Here is a 21,416-nt window from a genome sequence, read left to right as displayed (position 1 = left end):
GACTGAGCTGCATAGGATCACCTGTAATTTGTGGACTGGAGATCTGGGAATAGAATTGATGTAGTACCTTCCATTAGCATTTAGGGACCACACATTTCTAAGAAAATAACAAGCTATTGTTTTTTTTTTCTATGCAACTATCACCCTCTTCCCAAACAAACTACAACCATCGACAACCACAAGTCTAGTATATAGAATTATTTAACACTATCAATTGTTATGGTCCCAATCTCTTTTTTTCCATTTCTGTGAACTTTCCTTCTCCCTGTTTCATAAGCTACTAGAATAAGACCATCAGATGATGAAATACTTGGGAAACACACACACACACACACACACGCACGCACGCACGCACGCGCGCGCGCGCACGCACGCACACACACGCACGCACGATATGCCTTTTTAATTCTGAATATAATGAGACTCTTGCTCTTACAATTCAAACAACACTTTTGAAAATATTTAAGAAAAAAAAAAAAAGCAGGCTGGCAGCCCCTAGAAAAAGGAGATTGCTTTTGCTTTTCTGAGCTTAGTTACTTTTTTCAAGACCTTTAGTCTTACACCAGAGTATTCACGATTCATTTTGGTCCTAGAAGCTAAATCATGCATAGATTGGTAGCATCTTCTTCCAACTAGGTTCTACCCATCCCTTAGTAATTGAGACAAAAAGAATGAATTTTCTGTACCTGTGGATGCCGACCTATCCAGATGGCTAAGTCAGGGTCTGAGTCATCTCCCCTTCATCTTACACTCTTAGAAGAAAGTTTGCCCAACTTTCCAAAGATCTACAAAATAAATATTTTTTTTGATTCCCACCCCTATTATTGCCAAGTAATAATTAAAATAATAATAATCCACAGAGTTCTTAGATGGTAATAGGAAAAACAATATGCTTCTGGTTGTGGTTCTTGGGGGGGAGAATTAAAATATATATATATATATATATTTAAGAAGAGAGAGAGAACCAAAAATCACTGTACTTTCTATAAATAAGTGGGTCCTGGGAAGCGGGGCTGGGTGGCGAGCAGGCGCCCACTATTTGCATACAAACTGGTCCACGATCTCTGTGCACTTCTTACACTTGACATAGCAGCACCAGTGGAACTTGCAATGACAGCGCTCGGTCTGCACGGTCTTGAACTGATCATAACCCCGACCACAGCACATGAGCTCGCAGCCATCCATGCCTTCTGACGTCTTGTTGCACAGGCGGCCCTGCGTGCCCAGGGAGCCTGTACTCTCATTACGCACACAGTAGTCAGGGCTGGGGTCGATGTAGACCAGATCCTGTGTGGTGGGTGAGTTGAAGCGACTGTTGACCTGCACCAGCTTGCCCCGGCTGTTGAGACGCATGGCCGCAGCGCTGTCGTACTTTTCCTTCAGTGCATCGCCCACCTTGCGGAAGTCAGCCAACTGCAGCCAGCATGTCTTCAGGCTACATGAGCCCGACACCCCATGGCACTTGCAAGCCACGTCAGCCAGATTGTACACAGTCTGCAGCGAGATAGGGAGGGATTAGTGTGCAAATTCCTGGAGGACGCAAGATGCAAGCCTGGGCAATGCGTAGAAAATGCTCCTCTGCCTTCTGGAAGGAACCATGTGCCACTATCCTAGCTAGATGATAGACTTCATTATTTTCCCCCCGTGAGCCCTGCGCTGCCTTCTCCCACAGCTCTACATCATCAGTTACCATCGAGGACAGAAAGTTCCCATGAACACATATGCCAGTATTCAGTACTTTATCACAACCAGCCTCTGCTAGGAGGCCTTTGTTACTCCATTTCACAGAGAAGGAGAGGAGGCCCGGGGAGCTGAGTGCAGATATCAGGATTTGAACCCACCTGGACATCAAGCCCATGCTCAAGATGTGCCTGTGGGCACTAGCTAATATGTGCTGAGTTGGGAACACAACCCGACCCCAGTCGAATCAGAGTTCAAATCTTTACACACTCCTGTCATCATCACTGTATACCAACTGCCACTGCAGGCGCTTTTTACACTCTTGATCTCATTTAATCATCCTAGTCACTTTGTATCACAGACAGGATTAGATGACCGCACAGTGGCCCAGAGAAGGAAGGTAGCCTACAAGGTCACACAGCTAGGGCTGTAGTGGAACTGGGCTGGATCTCTGCCACTCCTGCTCCTCCTCACAGTCCAATCCCTACCTTGCTCACAAAATCCCCTAAGGCAGGAGCACCACCTTAGAGCCAGACAGACAGGATTCTGTTCCTGTTCAAGTGTCCTTGAACTTGGGAAACTGGCTGTGCCTTTCTAAGCCTGTTTTCCATCTGTGAATGGCACAAAACTTTCAGTGTAGGTAGAAGGATAAAATTAAGGACTGGAGGCAAAGTGCATGGCACTCTACTCAACACTCAGTAAATCTGATCCTTCTCCAGGGTGCTGGGGGCATGGTGTCTGGGTCTCTGCCCAGTCACCTCAGGCCTCCCACTAGCAGTACCCAAGGGTCTGGCCCTGAAACACTGTGCCCAGCAGTCTGGGAGGTGGTGGCTGTCTATTTATAGGCCCTACTGCCCACAGTTCCTTGTGCCAGCAGTCTTCCAGAGTCCACGTGGTGTGCGTGTGCTGGCCAGGGCCTGTCAAGAACCTGGAGCCACTTCCTCCCCCAACAGCCACCTTTTTCCTCCAGGGATTCCTAAGAAGCTTTCACTTAAAAAGGGCCAAAGTGTACTCTCTTGGCATAAAGACTTTCAGGTGCTCAGCTAGGCAGAGGAAGGTTTGGCAAACACATTAAATCTTTGCTCCCCTGTGAGGAAAATGAAAAGCTAATGCCCTGAGGAAATTTGAATATGATTTCCTGGCACAGTATCCAACTTTCTAAACCACCATCCCACCATCCTACAGCATCACCTACCAGAATCCATGCTCTGCTCCCTGGCTACAATGACAGATTATGACCAAATAAATCTCATTATTAAAAAAAAATACACATTAGCCAATGTATGGCATATGCCTGTCATCCTAGCTATACAAGATGCCTAAATAGAAGGATCATAGTTCAGATTTTCCCAGACATAACTGTTAGATTCTATAGGAAAAAAATAATGGAAGCAATAGAGCTAGAGGCAAGGCTCAAGTGGTAGAGTGCTTACCTCGCAAGCACAAGCCCCTGAGTTCTCAAACCCCAATATTGCCTTCCAAACTGCAGATGTCAAAATGAAATTTCAACACTAAAGGTACATTTCAAGAGCTACAAAGTTTCTTTCCTCTTGTCACTGGAGTTGGTTCTAAAACACCTAAGGATTTCTTTGAAGGACAGAAGTGAAGGACCATACAAAAGATCACAGAGCACAGAAACCATGGGGACACACCCTTGGGGTACATCCTGGAAGAATTAGAAGCCCCTGTGTCGAGTATCCATTGCTCTTCAGATGTGCTGTGCACAGAGGCATCATGGTCTTATGGTCTTGGTGAGGGGAGCCAGTCTTAAAGGGACAATGGAGCTGACCTTCTATTCACCTGTCACTGTGTTAGCAGACACTGGGGTTAAAGATCAACCCACATTACAGCCACTACAGTAGGGTCAGGCCTAAACAGGGAAGGGCCACTCTATCTCTAGAACTGCACCCTGGGGGCAACACAGGGAAATTGTGCAGAGCTTAGTTCTTCTTTAATACCTCCAAATGTTGAAAATCAATTGTGAGAGGAAGATAAGTGAGCTGGAATTATCTATACACACTTTGACTTCCCCATATCCTTTACTCCATAATGTTTAATAATTAAGTTAGCAGGGGCGGGAGTTTGGGTTAGTGGTAGAGTGCTTGCCTAACATGCACAAAGACTCAGGTTCGATTCCTCCATACCAAATACATAAAGAAAGTGGTGCTGTGGCTCAAGTGGTAGAGCTCTAACCTTGAGAAAGCCCCAAAACAGTGCAAGCCCCAGGACTGGCAAAAATAATAATAAAAATATTAAAGTTATCATTTCTCAAGAACTTACTACTCCACTAAAAACTCCACTAAAAATCTTAGACTGAAGCAGATGTGATTGTTATTTTATGGATTCAGAACAGGCAAGTCTGGCTAGGCACTAGAGACTCATCTTTGTAATTCTAGCTACTCAGAAGGAAGATCTGAGGGTCACAATTTGAAGCCAACCTAGGCAGTCCATGAGACACTTATCTATAATCAACCACCAAAAGGCCAGAAGCAGAGCTGTCGTTCAAGAGGTAAAGCACAAGCCTTGAGTAAAAAAGCTAAGGGCTAATGTTCAGGCCCTGAGTTCAAGTTCAAGCCCCACGCATACACAGAGTCAAGCATGGCCATTTCATATAACTCAATCTACTACATGACCTTATTTGGTCCTCATAATAATCCCCAAGGGACAGTCACTGCCGCGGCCACTGGCAGACAGAGAAATGTGGAAGCCAACTGAAAACCAAAAGAAACAGACAAAATGGAATTAACCTACATTTCTCTAATTCCCAGCCTTCTCGATTTTCACTCCTCAGCTGTGATGTATGAAGTTAATTCAACCTAGGCTGATATTTCAATCCATTCATTTGCTTCCATGGTCACTAAGTGGTTCTCCTGGCCTCAGTTTCCTAATCTCTAAAATAAGGGTGTAGGGCCAGAGGGTTTCAAGGCTCCTTGCAGTCTTCTAGTGTCTACTCTATGATTATCTTCCATTTTTCCTCACCCCCAAATACAGAAGAGTGAAAATCTCTGACCAGAAAGTTCCTGGCACCTACCTTCGGTTCTGTGAAAAAAAAATATATATATGTATAATAATAATAATGGACCTGGTTTTCAGCACTGCCAAAGTTAAGAAAAGTTTTCACCCCTTCATTTTAAAGAGGCCATAAAATGCCATGTGTTTAACCACGTGGGGTGGGGGGTTGTCTTTTCAAACTATTGTGGCTGAGGCCTGCTAGCTCTTGGAGCTGCCAGCTGGTCCTCTCCCTGGCAATGCTGTGGCTCCTTCTTTTCTCTCTCTCTCTCTCTCCTGCTGCCCTACCATTGGCCTGATGGTTAGACCTATAAAATTCCATCCTGTTAAAAAAAAGTCTTATGATTCCTCGAAAAGCACTTTGGTAAAACCATCCATCAGGCCTGCTATCTAATGACATAGGATAGGAGAAAGGAAGAAAAGAAAAGAGGCCCAAAGCTAGGGTGAAGCTCTTGCTCAGTGGGGCACCTCACTAATACATCCTCATTCTCCCCCCTCCCCCAGCCCCATTTTAACCCAACCACAGGTGTGTTCCCTAAAGGAGGGAGAACATTTGCTATGGCAGAAATGACTTGAGGGGGGGGGGAGACAGGGAGAGAGGAAGAAAGGAGGAGGGAGAGGAAGAGAGAGGGAGAGGGAGGAAGAGAGAGAGGGGGGAGAAGAGAGAGGGAGAGATGGGAAAAGAGAGTGGGGGAGGGGGGAAGACAGGAGGGAGGGGGGAAGAGAGAGGAAGAGAAGGAGGACAGAGGGAGGGAGGGGGTTTTCTCATTGAGCAGCTGGGGGACCAATCAGGCGCGCGCCCCCTCTCCACGGGTGCCTGCGGGACCGGGAAGGACCCGGGGAGGGGGTGGAGGACCCGGGGAGAGGGTGGAGGACCCGGGGGCGGGCGCACTCACCCTGCGGCCCGCCTCGTTGTTGTGCAGGTTCATGAGGATGCGTGCGCTCTCGTAGGAGCCCTTGGCGTGGATGCGCTCGCGCTCGCGCGCGTCCACGAACTCCTTGGCGAAGCGGTAGCCGTAGTCGATGTTGTCGCCGCAGCCGCCCCACAGCCAGTCCCGCGGCAAGTCCTTGGGGCGCGCGGCGCGGCTGCAGCCGCAGGTGGACAGCTCGCCCTCGCGGCACGCGCGGCTCATGGCGTTCACCACGCCCGCCGCGCTCACCGCGTACGTGAAGGCCGTCTCGCGGCTGCCTGCGGAGCAGAAGGAGGACACCCTGAGGCCTGGACACGGGGGGGAGGGGCGCAGGATGGGTCCCAGGGGACCGGGAGCTCTGGGAAGGGGGACAGGGTGATGACCCCACCCCAGAAAACACACCAGCAGGTGCCACCAGCACTCACCAACCCAGGCGTGCCCCTGGGGGAGTGTGGACCCCCCCATGCACACACACACACACACACTCACCAACCCAGGCGTGCCCCTGGGGGAGTGTGGAATCCCCCATACACACACACACACAAACTCACCAACCCAGTCGTGCCCCTGTGGGAGTGTGGAACACACCTCTCCACGCACACACCCAGATCCCAGGGCTCTCCTGGTTGCAGGAGAGGGGTCTGCCTCAACCTACCTTCCCCAGGTCCACCTGAAGGGGACATGGAAAGAGATCTCTGCCTGACACAGAAACAAAGGACAAGCAGACTCTTGGAGGCTTGTTCTGCCATTCAGAGCCTATGGCTGCCCCCTCCTCACCATCAGACAGCCTGGCTGCTGGACCCCCCTGTATTGATTTTTCTCTACAGCTCTTTGGAAGATACTCAAGTCTTATATCCAAATGTGCATGCGGACATTGAAAGAAAGCACAGCATTGGGGGTAGACTTCCTTGACCCAGTTCTAATGTGTGAAAACAATACGAAGGAGGGGATTGTCTGCAAGACCTCCATGCCTCTAAAAGTCTTAGGATCCTACCCAAAGCCAGAACAACACTGCCTGCGGGGCCACACAGGCACATGCTTGGCAGCCCTCCTCTGTGAATGCACCCCCCCCCCTTCATCAGGCAACACAAAGTCTATCTCTGGACAAAGTCTATCTCTTTATTGTCCTGGAGGACAGGGAGAAGCTGTTCTTATAAATGTAACCTGCTTCTTAAATCCCAGTTGGTACGTTTCCTTCAAGAAGACCTGTAGTCAAGTGCTGGTGGCTCAGGCCTGTAATTCTAGCCACTCAGGAAGCTGAGATCTGAGACTCATGGTGATCACAGCTCCAAGACAGTCTAAGCAGAAACCCCAAGGCTTTTATCCACTTAACTAGCAAAAAGCCAGAAGTGGGGGCCAGGAGTGTGGCCCAGTGGTAGAGTGCTTGCCTACCATGCACAAAGCCCCAGGTTCGATTCCTCAGTACCACATACATAGAGAAATGCCAGAAGTGGTGCTATGGCTCAAGTGGTAGAGCGCTAACCTTGAGAAAACCCAAGGACAGTGCTCAGTCCCTGAGCCCAAGCCCAGGACTGGCAAAAAAAAAAAAGCCAGAAGTGGAGATGTGTGGCTCAAGAGATAGAGACCCAGCCTTGATTGAAACAGTAGGTAAGAATACAAGATTATATCAAGCCCAACAAATAGCACAAAATGAAAAAAAAAGAATATATGTCTAATTTTAAACAAGCCTGTTCCTCTGTAAGGTGACTTTCACAGCCAAAGTATTAGAATGATAGAAAAAAGAAAAGAAAAGAAAAAACCTACCTAGGCAAAAATTAAGTTTTCTTCTTTCTCAAAACTAGTAGAGAAAAATAAATCTACTACAAAACAGTCATAAGAACAATATTTTCAGGGAGACAAATGGAGGCAATCGGAGACTGCCTTACATTCCACCTGGATATGGAAAGATTTGTAACAAGAACCACTTTATAAACCATGAGAAAGGGTTACACTTAGCCAGCTGAAGTGAAAAGGCCTTAGGAGAAGCCAGACAAAGAGCTTCAAGTTCCTCAACTATAAAGTCAGGTATTACAGTAGATGCTGGAGTAGGAAAAGAGCCCCTAGCACTTACATCCCCATAGCACACTCCTCTGCTTTGAGAGCTTCCTAAAAATCATTTGGGGAAAGATGAAGAGGAGAGCAGCCATGGCTGGCAAAACCCAGTGGCAAGCAGAGGACTCATCCCACAGGAGTATTCAACAGACTGTTTTGACTTCAACTGCAGCCATTTGTGATACCCCCTTTTCTGTCTCCATGACTCACACATCCTCCTCTTCTCCACACTGGAAAAATGAATAACTTCAGGAGTGTGCTAGTGGTTGGTGGGAGGGTCCAGAAAGTTCCTGTGGGACTTTACATCTATGTAGCACACTTTAGAGAGGGAGAGAATGTTGGAGGAGTAGAACAAGTGGGAGAGGACAGATTCTAGGAAGTTACTTGAGGATTAGCACTGATAAATCAGAATACATCCAGGCCCAGTACTGAAGACTTCCAGAGGAAAGAGGAAATGGCTAGAGGACAGAAGATAAAATGACCCTCAGAGGGCAGACAGGAATAAGACAATATCCTTTGAGTTAACAGAACATGAAGGAGTTTTATAACAAAACACAAACTGTGCTATTTCCCCCCCACCTCCAACCAAAGTCTATCTTGAGCTCTTTCTTTTTTGGCTTCCAGGATATAACATTGGTAGAAACCTCTATGCTAATTGATGGCTACAGAGAAAAAGAAAACACACACACACACACACACACACACATCACTTTGAAAAGTGCTCTTTGGAGAGTCAGCTATGAACTCCTGGTTGGAATATTACTAATTCAGTTAGGTTTTCGTCTTTGTGAAGTCTACATGGCTCGGATCCTCACACTCCTTAAAAATAGCACTTCTCTGACATGGCTTTTCACAGCATGGAAACAAAGACAAGATGTGGGACAAAAGCTAGAAGGAAAGGGTAGCATGATGAAAAATGAGAATGTTTCCAGAATGAGGAGTGGGCCCTTCATGAGACGATTGTGCCTCGAAGCAACCCCGGCACCTTAGAAAAATGAGCTGAGGAGGGGGTCAGAGGTTGCAGCTGAGTTTCTCAGACTGGGGCCTCTCACAGGGTCAGATTCTCACAGACAAGGACTGCTCTCGAGCCCATGGAGTACCAAATGCTGTGGAACTGTATTATGCACACCTTTGCGTCTCAAAGGTGTTTTTCATCTCCTCTTTCCAGCCTCTGAGGTAGAATAGTAAAGGTGAAGTAATTTCCTATTACTGGAGTTCAGACTGTTCCTTTACTATTAAAACAATCATTTGGGGGAGGGGATTTTTATTTTTCCTATTCTCCGTATCTTCTTTCAAGGAAATTAAGAAAGAGAAAATGCCACTGTGGGTCCTACGAGAGCACTAGCAGTCACTTCTGTGGGACACCAGACCCTATGGGCCGCTGGCCATGGAGATTTCAGCTTGTGTTCTCTCTCTCATCTCTCCCAGGCTGTCAGCTGACTTGCACCTAGCACCCAGACAAGTAACGCATAGAGCATCAGGCACAATTACTCCAATAGGTCACATGATACAGCTGAGGACGAGAGAAGGTTCTTGCTGGGGAGGTAAGTGTAGGCTTTGGTACCAAGTGCTCTATTTGTTCCCTGAGGAAACAGGTTCTTTGAATCTTGGATCAATTTCAAATAAATCTCCAGCAGCACTCAAATTCATTTAGTAAATGATAGCTTATTCTGTACCCTTTGGCCTCCAACAGGCCATGTATGAAGAAGAGGTTCAATCAAGCTGCTTTCATGTGACTACACAGGAAAACAGTTTCAATTGCTGTTCTCCCTCTGCTCACCATCAGAAGGTGTGGGATTTTTTTTTTTTTCTAACTCATATCCAGGCCAAATAAAAAAACCAGTCCCATAGTTTAAACAGCAGGCAGTTGAGAAACAGAGGAGGAGGGAAGCTGACAACTTATCGTTCTGATAGTTTCAAGCTTTTATCTCTTGCACAACATCAGAATGCAGGAGAATTAAGTCTCCACCGCATTCCAGTTAACTACCTAAGACAGCACAAATGCAGGAACCACTTCCCACGTTCCTGAAGCTCCATTCAGACTCTAGCATATACATTAGCTCATTTTAATCATTGACAGAAAGGGCAAAGCTCTAAGACACAAGCAAGCTATGGCCAGACACGGGCTATTCTCTCATTCTTTTAGAGGATCCGTTTCCAAGTCCATATTATTTTAGTTTCTGAAGTTCCTTGCCTCAGAGACTCACTGACCATTATTTTTTATTCTCAATAAATGCACTTTTCAGGGTTTATTTTTAAAGAATTTTATCCACTGGTGATTGGCTATTGAGCCATTTTTTTATCCTCAGTCAATATAAACAATTGCTTTCATACATTGCTTCTCATTTTCAGAGTCACTACAGTCATATTCATTATAAGGGCTGATTTGCATAAAGCTAAAGAGACCTAAAATATATTCACACTAGGAGACACATATAAGACCCATCTGTCAAATAGGATCCTAGCCTATTAAGCTAAACTAGAGGACAACGGAGTTTTCCAAATTTTTATTTTTTCCCTAGTTTAAATGCTATCTCATCTATGAATGGAGTAACAAGTTCAACATATTTAAAATTAAAGAAAAAAAATCAGACTTCATGCAATATTGCTTAAGCCCTGAAACAAAATTCTAGGTTGAAAGCCCAAACATGTGCTTTTCTGTCAATTGTCAAAACCACACACACACACACACACACACACTATATCATTTCTAATTAAATTTTTTTCTAGGAGTAAAAATAAATTCTTATTAGCATATGTATATAGATATGGATATATACATATCACCATGGCTTCAGGAAGTATCTATAGTGGGAAAATTAGAAACTTGCTCAATCTAGCTCGTATTTCAAATGCTAGTTATCATTAACTTGATGCTTGAGCCATGTGAACTGTGGGCTTAGATACTTGTAACAGTCAAAGAAGAACTTTCAGGTTTAAAGAATCATTAGGGGGGAAAAAAAGGGAAATCATCCGATCCCTTTAAATAAGGAATCTAAATGACTATTACTTTTGAGAAAGTAATATTCTGCTTCCATCCCGAACAAAATGTGTAATAGAAAAACAATTTAAGCATTGGGGAAAATTAACTCCTCATTTGGCTTCAGAAATCTCAGTTCAACACTGTTTTTCATAATGATAGAAATCCCTAAGCCACCACCCAAGGTGAAAGGTGCTCTCCTCATCAATCAATTGAGCCAACAATAATAATTTTTCTCTAGGAGAAAAAAAATTTATACATATATAATATGTATATTATATATGTGTAGTTTCCTACCTATCTGCATAACTCTGCCGAACACGGAGGTGTTATCCACTGTGCTGCAGTTCCATCTTCGGTGTCGGAACTGATACTGGCATTCTTTGATGCCTGTCTTTGCGCCTTCTCCAATGTACTGCATGTGATCCTGATATAAGTGGCACAGTTTCTTCTGTCCTTGAGAAAGTCCTGCCAATTGGCTGCAGAGAGGCTGTGCTCCTATGATATATACTTCTGACATCTGAACAGGGTTATTCATACCTAGCGACCTGCAAAGTGGGGAGAGGAAGAGATATATGTGCATTGAAGATTTACGTGAATTCTCAAAGTAAGTCCTCCCCCCTCCCACCGCCCCGAGAGCATGTCAGCAATACATAGGTTTAAGAAAGCAGATGTTTTTATTTTCTCTCCTGCTTGTCCTCATGACAAAGTATGAGAAGGGTTTCATAAAACTCCTCTGTTTAAACTGCACTCAGAAAACGGAGGTATTGTATAGACCCCCATCTGGCTCCTCAGTTAGCATTTTCATGGCCTTTCTTGTCCTGGCTGCCAGGTACCTGAATCAGTTATTTCCAAAATCCACCCTCCCCCTCCAAAAAAAGACCAGCCTGTGACATGAGAGAAAGTGACTCACTTTGCCCCCATAAATTCGACAGATCTGCCTTGATAAAAACATAAATGCCAACAGTAGACACAATTAGACACGGACAGGAAAAAGCAGTTCCTTTCAATTGAGGAAGAACTGAGGAGCAAGTATCCAGACTGAAGAAAATTCACCATGTTTCTGGATATTTTAAAAGGGCTCCTTATGTGATTGTACAGGACCCCCAAGACAGGGTTACCCAGTGAACAGAAGTCATGTTTGACAGTCACAAAAATGCTGTTCATTTACCAGGGGGAAAAAAATATCCAGGACGCCGTCAAAAATAATCCTCTGGATATATTGCAGTCCATCTAGAAGGCCCTTCCAGAAAAGAAACTCCCATTTAGAGACATTTGATTACTTCAAGTTCACCTCCTTTTGATCAAATTTCAAGCCCAAATGCTCTGCACTTAAGAGTTTAGCTCCAGTACCTACCTCTCTGGCTTCCCCAGACTCTGTAGATTAATAATTGCAAATGACAAAAAAACAAAAATAAAAGTTGAAAACTCACTTTTACTACCTTGAGGTGGCAAAAAGTACATTTTATGGATAGGCTTACAATTATTATAGAAGTGAATTTCCCTTTTTATTACATAATGTACTACAAGCACGTGTCAGAACAAGGATCTCAGGGAAAAAAAAAAAAAAAAAGACCTCGATTTATAGCTTTCAACTCCCCAAGGCACTGAAGATCCGCTATGCAATATCAGCAAAGTTAAGTTAGAGAAAATTCTGAGTTTAACACGCGTGCGCGCGCGCGCACACACACACACACACACACCTAGATAAAGGTGCTAGCCAGCTGTCAATATCACAGGATCTAGGTCTGAGGGGAGGGGGCTGGGTGCAGAATATGTCCATAAATGAACTTACCACCAAGAATTGGCTTCGATTACAACCTGGGCGAAGGAGAAAAATACGGCCAAAGCCAGAAGAAAGATCTTAGAAGACATGGTCCCTCCAGCCGTCCCCAAAGCCATGGCTGGGCTGAATATTCCAGTGGACTTCTGGAGAGGGAAGAAAGGAGCCGATGTTTATGGCCTCTCAGACAATTTTCAAGCATACAAGTTTAAACAACGGAAGCATCCGGGGGTCTCTTAGGTTGACTGTTGATTGACTGCGCTTCTCCTCCACCAGGTTTGGTGGGGTTTTTTTTCCTCTTTTTTTGGCAGATACAGGCAGTTACCCCAAACACACACACAAAATTAACTCAAGATACAGGCAGTTAACCCTCCCCCAAAATTAATTCAAGGTACAGGCAGTTAACCCCCCCCAAAAAAATTAATTCAAGGTACAGGCAGTTAACCCCCCCAAAAAATTAATTCAAGGTACAAGCAGTTAACCCCCCAAAATTAATTCAAGATACAGGCACCCTCACCAGGAAATCTGGTTTCTCTGGGATGCCGCGCCAGTGTGAACACCAACATGTCTCAAGGCTGGGGAGTCAAAACCCCCAGTGCCAGGCACAGCCACCACCCCGGCCCCCCCCTCCACCCCCGCCCCCACTCCCTGCCTCGAACCCGCCGCCACCCTCGTCCTTTCCCCGACCTGGGCCAAGCAACAAGTGGAGCCAGAATTAATTCCATGGGCGAGCCGGAGCGCGCGGAGGCTCGGGGCGTGGGGAGCGCGCCGCCCGCCGCCGGGCGCGGGGGAGGAGGGGGCGGGGGGGCGGGCGCGGGGCGGACGCGGGAGGGAAGGGCGGGGGGGGGGAGGGCGAGGCCCCCGGGACCGGCGCGCCAGGGCCCCGCGGGGGAAAAGCAGCTCGGAAGGAACCTCCTAGGTTTCAGGTTGGGTTCCCGGCCCGATCGTTTTTTTTTGGGGGGGGGGGCGCAGTGAGGGGGAAAGCGACCTCCAGATGGGGGGGAGGCCATGGGGGCGGGGGTCACGGCCGGTTCCCCCCCCACACACACACGCAGCTTCCTCTTCGGGTGGAGCGGGGATGGTGGAAAGGCCGGAGAAAAGAAGGGACCCCGGCTCCCTTTAGGGGTGATCGGACCCCTCCACCGTCGCCGCCTGAAAACCCAGTCCCCGGGGCTTCGAGCCTGGCTTCCCCGGCCCGCCTCGCGCTCGGTCCGCTCCGTCCACGGAAGCAGGGGGCCCCGCGAGGTCCCCGACCCGAGCCAAGGCTGCGCTGGCGACGGCACCACGTCGTACGCCCTCGGGATTGCGGGGCGCAGGGGGGACCCGGCGGTTGCAGACTTTCGAGCGGGGAAGGCTGGGGGAGCTTCCGCTGCAGGTCCTCCCCTCTGGAGACTCCTCCACCTGCGGGCGGCGGGGGCCCGGCCGGCGAGGACGCGAGGTGCGCGTTTCCGAATCGCAGGTCCACATCTCTACGTGGGGACCGGCAGCCCTTCCCCCCCCCCCGCCGCGAGAGCCCCTTCCTCGGGCAAAGAGAGGTTGGGGAGCCTCCTCCAAGGCGGCCCCAGGGCTTTCGGCCGGCAACCTGCTCGGCGATCCGACGGACGGAACCCTGGCAGCCGCGGCAAGTCTAAGAGGCTAGAGCCACGCCACGTCCGGGCTTCTCCAGGAGGAAGGGCCTAGGTGGTCCCCGTTAGTGCCCACGGCCCAGACATCTCCCCCACCCCCAAAAGCGCGGCCACGTTCGGGGGGCGCATTCTGGAGAATGGAAATCTGGGGTTTCCCCAGCCGAGGAGAGAGAAACTCTGTCTCCCTCCCTACCCCCCGCCCGGAGTGTCAAGTTTCCTCCAGGGGAGGGGTGGGCGGCGAGGTCTGCCTTCGCGCGCGGCCCGGGCTGCAAAGTCGACTCTTCAAGGGCGGCCCGAAGCCTTGCACACACACACACACACACACACACACACACACACACACACACCGATCCACTCACCCTCGTGCACATTTACACACATACGCGTGCACGGATGCACGGACGGTCTCCGGTGTGCGCTCTCCAGTCGCGGCGGTTCGCGCGCACTTTCCGAGTGTGCGGCGGGCGGGGCGCCCGGGGCGGGGCGCGGGCCGCGGAGAAATTGATAACAGATTCGACGGATTACAGCGAATCTCTTTGTTAAGAGCCGAAGCCACACAAACCCAACCCAACTCTCTGGGCCCTGCGTCCCCGGGGCAACTCCACCAAGTTCCCAGAACGAGGGCCAACTGGGAATGGAGCCCATCCGGTTCCCTCCGCTCGGGTCTCCCCAGCTCTTGGGGAAGGGAGAGGGATGGGGGTTGGGGGGGAGTGACTCAGTGGGAATCGGAGTCGAGCCTCCACTTAACCCCGTGCGCTTGCCCGGAAACACCTTGGCTTTCTTCCCACTCCAATCTTGTCGCAACGCAGAAAGAGCCCCACAAGTTTGAGACTCGAGGAACCCAAAGCGAACTCACTAATAAATACATATAGTCAAGAGTACACCGCTCACCCCCCCCCCAATCATCTGTTTACCGAGAGATCTGATCCGAAAAGACAGTATGAAATGAGACCTCTCGGGAGACTGTCACACGAAGAGTAAAACAAAAAAACAAAAAGTTCTGGTCAGAAAGTTAAGTTTCCCCGAAGAATGAGCTAAATGTTTTCCAACAGCGGCCAGGGGAAAGCCAACACTAAAGATCCTGAGAATCTCTCCTTCCAGTGCAGCGTGGAGGGCGAGGGGCTTTGAAGACGTTGGGCGCAGGGTTAAATAAGGTTAAAGAAGGGCCCCAATCCATTACAGTTCAATCTAGTGTCTCCCTTTTAAGCCACCCCCTAACAAAATAGCCTTCGCATCGGGTTTAAAGGGTCAATTGAGGTGTGCAGGCCGAAAGTGATGAGATAAAAGAGAGAGAAACGTAGAAAGCGGATCACAGGACACCCTGGTAGAGGGAGAGCTGCGAACCTGCGTGGCACCCGACTGCAGATCGGGCTTAAGATGAGCACGGGCCCGTGGCTAGCCACGGACCCTGTCTCACTGCCTGGAAATCCCTTCGACCAAGATTGTACATCTAGGGCCTAGATCTGGGAGTGGAAATGATGAGAGATGCCAACTAGGCAGAAGGAATGCAGTTGACCCAGACTCATGGTGGCAAAAAGGAAGATGGGAAACTCCAAGAAGAATCTCAGCTCCTACTAGAAACCAAACTATGCTTCCCCCTCCCCTCCATCTCGAATGGCTTCTTAAAGCAGGGAAAGAGTTGGAGAAAGTTGTAGAAGAGGAAAAACAAAGCACAAAGCAAAGTGCAGTTGCAGCCACAAACTTGAGACGTCTGTCAGAAAAACAAGAACAGAGTCTAGAGGCGCTGGAGAAGAATGGGCCAGCCAAGGCCAGAAATAAGTCTGCTTTTTCTTTCTTTTTTTGAGGGAGCAAAGAAGCTATTAAACCCCCAAGCCTGGAACCTGGTCTCAATGGAGGAGCTAGGGCCCCTAAGCCTCGGTAAGTGTGCACCCGGTGTGCACACAGCCAGCAAGCAGGAGTCTGCGGGAGGAGGCCAAGACTGCTGTGGGGGCCAGAATCCGTAGGAGGAAAAAGAAGCGCCACCGGGTTCTTGGAATGGATCACACAGGTCCAGAAACGGGAAGGCTCTACGGTGGGGTTTTCCTTTCTTTCCTGCCTTCCATCCATCACTTCGACATGGACCTTTCAGACATCAACATCCCTCTCTCTTCCACTTCCACTTTACAGTGCACAACGTCTAACTTGACTCACAGCACAGGGCACACACTCACTTCTGACCAGAGACTGGCATGGTCGTAGAAGGAGAAAGAAAATGAAAGACCAGTCTAAGTCTGATCTCTGATCTTGGGGTGGGGGGAGCCTGTTTCACCTCCACCTTTTAATAGACGAGAAGGAAATCAACACCCATCTAATACCACCGAGAAGACCAAGTCCCAGGCCATACCCGAGGCCTCCTGGGATGAAAGACACAGTCCATGCTACCTCCAGAAGGAGTACTAACCTTTCGTCCAGTTGGCCAATCCCCTTTTTTTTTTTTTTTTGCTGGGTTAGACCTAGTGCCTCTTCCTACCTCCACCGTGGCGCCGCCTTGCAACTGGTCTGGGGTATGGCCGGGGACATTCCGGGGCCCATGTTGGGCCTGGTGGTCCAGAGGGATGAGGTGGGAAAGGAGAGGAAGCGGATCCTCTGCGCGCCCCAGGGAAAGGGACAGAGCTGCCGGGCGGCTTTACCAGCACACGGCCAACAGGGGGCAGCCGGCACCGCGCGGCGAGCGGAGCCCAGGCTGCCGGGCGGGCTCGGAGACCCGCACGCACCGGGCTAACCCCTTGTGCTCCGGAGCGCTCCGGGAGGCCAGAGGAAGAGCGGAGACCCCTCGCCGGGTCTCCTCGGGAGGCTCTTCCCCGGTTAGAGGAACCGGGTTGGATTCTCCACTTTCCTCCCGCTCCACTCGGGGAGCGCAGCCCGGCGCGCGCGCACCCTCTGTCCCCACGGCCGCCGCGCGCTCCGGGCATCGCCCACTCCGAAGGGTCGAGACCCGCCAGGACTCCGCTCGGCGGCGACCCGGAGGGCCGGGGCGGAGGGGGCTCGATCCCCCACCCCACGGGACCTAAATGACTTCCAGCGACCGAGACTGGAGAGCAAAGCCGGGCGCGGGGGGCGGGGGGCGGGGAAGTTTAGGATATATATGTTTTTTTTTTCATTTTAAGCCCTTTTTAGGCTAGAAATTGTTTGCTTTGAGGAAACCTCTTAGTTCCAATCCTGACCTTCTCTAGGACACCGAAAATGGGAAACGATCTTAGGAAAGAACCTAGAAATAAAGGATTTAAAAAAAAATCTTGGAGGGCAGAAAAGTGATTTTTGGAGAACAGAGTGGTGGTGCACGAAGGAAACGTGAACTTTTCGTAAAAGTGAACTCCCGGTGACCCTCGGAGTGTGTGACTCGGCTTTAACATACAACTGACAATTAAAACAAACACGAGTTCCCAAACCCGGGTGTGTGTGGTGGGGGGACGGGGGGCGGGAGGGGGGCTCCCGCTCTCCTAACCCAAAGGCCCGAGTGTTGGGGAAGGGGCCGGGAGGGCTCGGCTGGCTCGGGAGAAGTCGGGGCGCTCGCCCGCCCGCCGTGGGGGTCAGAGCCAGGGGGACCCCCGTCCCCCCGCCCCCGGCCGCGGCGCGGGCCTGCGCTCACCCCTTGGCGGCTAATAATGCTAATAACGCGACCCCGCTCCGCGCGCCGGGGTGCGCGCTGGCCCCCCGCCAGGCTCTCTTAAAGGCGCAGGGGCCTGCGCCGCCCCAGCCGCCGGGCGGGTAGAGCCGGCCAGCGACCCGGCCTCCGCGGCCGAGTGGGGGTGGGGCCGGAGCGGGTCCCGGGATGCCGGTTCTCCTCACCCACGAATCCCGTTTTCCTTTTTTTTTCCTCTCTCCCTTCCCTCCTCCTCCTCCTCCTTCGGACCCCGCCATTCCCCACCACGATCGCTGGCCACGCCACGCCACGGGCGCTGGAGAAACATCTACTGAATTGAATCCTTAGGCGTTTAACCCAACTCCACACACACAGTACGTTACACTTGGGAGTTCCCAGGGGTTCCAAGGAACAGCTCGCTTTGGGGTGGTTGTTTTGTTTTGGTCATCGCTCTACCCCACTTTTTCTTCCAAAGTCTGTATTTATAAAGTTGTACGGAACACTTGATGTGACCTGAAGTCCCCAAGGCCACCAGAGATACGACACTGAAGGTAAAGGCCAGGAGAAGAGGTAGGAGTCCCCAGCCGGCCACGCCGGGTCTCAGCTTTTCCCCGGGGCGGGTGGGGGAACGAGGAGATGGAGGCAGCTCAGTTGACTCTCCCGCACCCCTCACGCCCCCCCCCCCATAAAGTATGGAGCGCGGGCGGCGCCGCGCACCTACCTTCATGGCGAGGGGGAGAGGGCACGGGGAGGAAGTCGCCGCCGGAGCCGGAGCGGCCAAGGAATCCAGGCGCAGCGGCCGGGGGAGACCTGGCGGGGCTCCCCGGAGCAGACTCGCCGAGTCGTCCTGGGCTCCTCGGGTGGGCGCAGTGAAGCGGAGTCCAAGCGGGCACCGACACCCAGGCCTGCGATCTCGACGTCTGGCGGTGTGGGGAAGAGGAACCCAGGGCACCGAGGGGGCCGGAGGCGAAGGGCAGAGCTGCTCGGGGACGCAGGGAAGGAGCCGCGGTCCGGCGAGGGCGCGCAGGCGACTGTTCCGCGGCGAGGCGCTCCCTCTCCAACGTCCATCAGCGACGGTGGTAATTAGGGCTTTCCAACCCCAAATGTGGGCGTGATTGTGCAAAAGACTTTACAACAAATAATAAAAAAAAATTCTTCACAGAGGATGAAAAAAAAAGCCCCACTAACTGTGGCCCGAGGCGGGGTGGGGGGGAGGGAAGAGGAAGAGGTGGGGGGGGACGACCGTGGCGCCCAGGTGACCCCCCGGTTCATTCACACCACGGACTCCGGGCGACTCACGCCTCCCGATCTCTCCAGCTCCTCCTCTCCGGTCTGTGGCTGTCTGGTTTCCAGGGGCTGATCGTTGTAGCCGAGCTGGTGTGCGGACGGACGTCTGTGTACACACGCGCACACGCGCGCGCGCACAGCGGCTCTGGGGGCCACAGAACAATCAGGCGCGCAGGGCCCGGTCTCCTCCCGGAGATGCGGCTGAGAACGCACAAGTCGCCATCAGAGCGGCACAAGTCAGCGCCACATCCTGTCCTTTCATTTTTTTTTAGGGTCTGGTTTAAGGGGAGAAAAAAATGGGGTGCAAAGTAGGTGCACGCTGGTTTCCAAACTTTCCGCCGCGCGGTGGGGAGAGGGGGCGAAGGGCAGCGGCCCCCCGGGGAGGACGTTGGCTGCTTCCCTCCCTACCCCCCAACTTCTCACCCCCTTCTCTCTCTGTCTCTCTCACTCTTCGGGTTAATCCGTCTCCGGTTCCCCCCTCCCCCCGCCTTTCCAGGGCGCGGGGCGGATTGGAGCGGAGGGCACCGCGGCCGCGGGGCTGGGGAGGAGCGAGATCGCGGTTCTCCGCCCAGACGGCGACCCGGCTCCCGGGGACCCACGGCCCGCGAGGCCGCCGACCTCCTCGCTCGCCGCCTGGGTCCGAGGGGCCGGAGGGAGCCGGCGGGCGGCGCGCGGTCCGGGGCGCAGCGGCGGCGGCGGCGGCGGCGGCGGCGGCGGAAGGAGCTCGCGGGGCAGCGGCCGCACGGAACCGGACTCCGGGCGGCGGAGGCGGCGCCTTGCAGCCTGCAGCAGCTTTCCACGCGATCCGGTGCCCCGCAGACGGACCGCCGCGGGGACCGCGGCCCCCCCCCCCCCGCAACCCCCGGCCCTGCTGGCCAACTGCCGCACTTTCTCCCTCCTACCCTCTCTCCACTCCCCCTCTCCTCTGGTGTACTCGGGGAGGGGGTGGGGGAGACTTTTTTTTTTTTTAAGTTGCAGAACCAAAGGCGGCTGGAAAGAGAGAGGGAAGGGGGGAAAGAAAGAGAGAGAAAAAAAAAAAAAAAAAAAAACCTAAACTTTGCCTTTGCGCATGCGTGGTGAGGCCGGCCTATGACAAACTTCGCAGGATTTTAAAGCCGTACTACGGGCTGGGGTGTCGGGAGGCGGGGTACCCCCCCCCCCGCTTTGGGCCCCTTTCTCTAGGTTCCCCATCCCCCAGGCATCTGCTGAGAGAGGTCTACTCCGCAGCCCCTGCCTGCCCGCCGCCCTCCCTCCCTAGCTGCCCACCCGCGGAAGGCTGAACCCCAACTCTCCAGAAGGGATCCCTTGGCTAGCCTATCCCAGCCCCCGCCCATCCCCCTTCTGTTGGGACTGCGGCCTGCTGCGGAATCTTGTGGGGGAAATCTTTCTCTTGGGGAAGGGTACCCAAGCCCCTGGCGTGGGCCATATGGTGGGAAACCCCCCCCCCCACACACACACACCCGGCTCCCCGCTGGCTTGTCATCCAAAGCAGCCAGGCTGGACGTGTGGTCCTGCTTCTCCTGTCTGGGTTTGGGTGGAACTCAGGTGAGAACAGTTAAATCAGTTTCCAGTTTCCAACTTTTAAATCACTTAGAGATGCCTGTAGTAATTAATTTGGAGGGGGGATGGTACTTTTTGGGAGTAAGACTAAAGGGGGAAGTGCATCAGCTCCCCCCCCAAAAGAAAACCTAGGGATACCATCTTCAAACAGTGCCTCATTCTGCAGCCCAAATCTGCTTCAGAATCCCCAGCCTTTAGGGATCAAAGGTAAGAGACAGACAGAAAGGCCAGCAGGCAGGCAGAGACGCAGAGACAGAGATCTATTTCAGTAGTTGGCCATCTGTGTGCACTTGACCTTAAAGCACAAAATCAACCCCCGGGACATGCATACTTCAAGGTGGTAGCCTTTAGGGTCGTTCCTTGGTCAAATGACCCCCCCCCCAGCTGACCACCCTAGGGTGGATGGAAGCAGAGGTTCCAGTTATGTCATCCTACTCCTTATTGCCCCAGCCTAGTTGTTACTTGTTGGGAACAAATACAGGCATCTCTCCGTCCTTCACTCCTTTGGCTCTGTGAGCTTTCCATAGACTTGCTGAGATGGATGTTCCTGCTTATCTCTGCCTGATTGTTTTCTGTTTGTTTGTTTGTTTTCCAAGGCACAGACAGCCTGAAGGAGAGATAGTCTGAGGTTCTCAAAATTTCCCCTGGAGACAGCTTCCCTGAGTGGCCTTTAACTTTCTCTAGGTTTTGACCACTTAGCCACTAGTTGGTGTTATATAATTTTTCCATGTGGATTAAGATCTGCCCCCTAGAGGCAAGGTTATTAAAAAAGAGAGGGAGAGGTGGTTCTGTGCTTGGCAAATGGGTCTCAGGCAGATAATGTCCCTCTGTCCTTCTCTTTCTCCTTAGCCCTTCTGACCAGCGTTGCACCCTAAAATTCTTCTGGCCACTAGAGCCCTAGGACAGCAAAGCTCCAGGACCTAGCAGCACCAAGTGGCAGGAAGTG

General features: G+C 51.4%; 1 protein-coding gene and 1 long non-coding RNA gene across 4 annotated transcripts; one reads left to right on the top strand and one right to left on the bottom strand.

The window, feature by feature from the left end:
* Nucleotides 1-521: 521 nt before the first annotated feature.
* Nucleotides 522-18,447, bottom strand: Wnt5a (Wnt family member 5A). 3 transcript variants are annotated; one of them, XM_090320824.1, is made up of 5 exons: nt 18,345-18,447; nt 12,428-12,561; nt 10,930-11,180; nt 5,586-5,878; nt 522-1,494 (listed from the first exon to the last, which is right to left on the bottom strand). In XM_090320824.1, exons 1-5 carry the CDS (start codon nt 18,348-18,350, stop codon nt 1,036-1,038), a joined length of 1,143 nt encoding a protein of 380 aa, XP_090176950.1. In that variant the 5' UTR covers nt 18,351-18,447; the 3' UTR covers nt 522-1,035. The 3 variants fall into 3 exon arrangements, with proteins under 3 accessions (XP_090176950.1, XP_090176968.1, XP_090176960.1); XM_090320842.1 differs by lacking the exon at nt 18,345-18,447 and adding an exon at nt 13,103-13,111; XM_090320834.1 differs by lacking the exon at nt 18,345-18,447 and adding an exon at nt 12,933-13,009.
* Nucleotides 17,766-18,376, top strand: LOC150066492 (uncharacterized). The gene is made up of 3 exons (XR_016533045.1): nt 17,766-17,997; nt 18,099-18,193; nt 18,315-18,376. It is a non-coding gene; the product is annotated as an uncharacterized LOC150066492 (long non-coding RNA).
* Nucleotides 18,448-21,416: the final 2,969 nt, after the last annotated feature.

Source organism: Megascapheus bottae, chromosome 2 (assembly GCF_031878675.1).
Source record: "Megascapheus bottae isolate mThoBot1 chromosome 2, mThoBot2.hap1, whole genome shotgun sequence".
Classification (NCBI taxonomy): domain Eukaryota; kingdom Metazoa; phylum Chordata; class Mammalia; order Rodentia; family Geomyidae; genus Megascapheus; species Megascapheus bottae.
The sequence above is the reverse complement of the archived record's forward strand: the minus strand, read 5'-3'. Positions and strand labels throughout refer to the sequence as shown.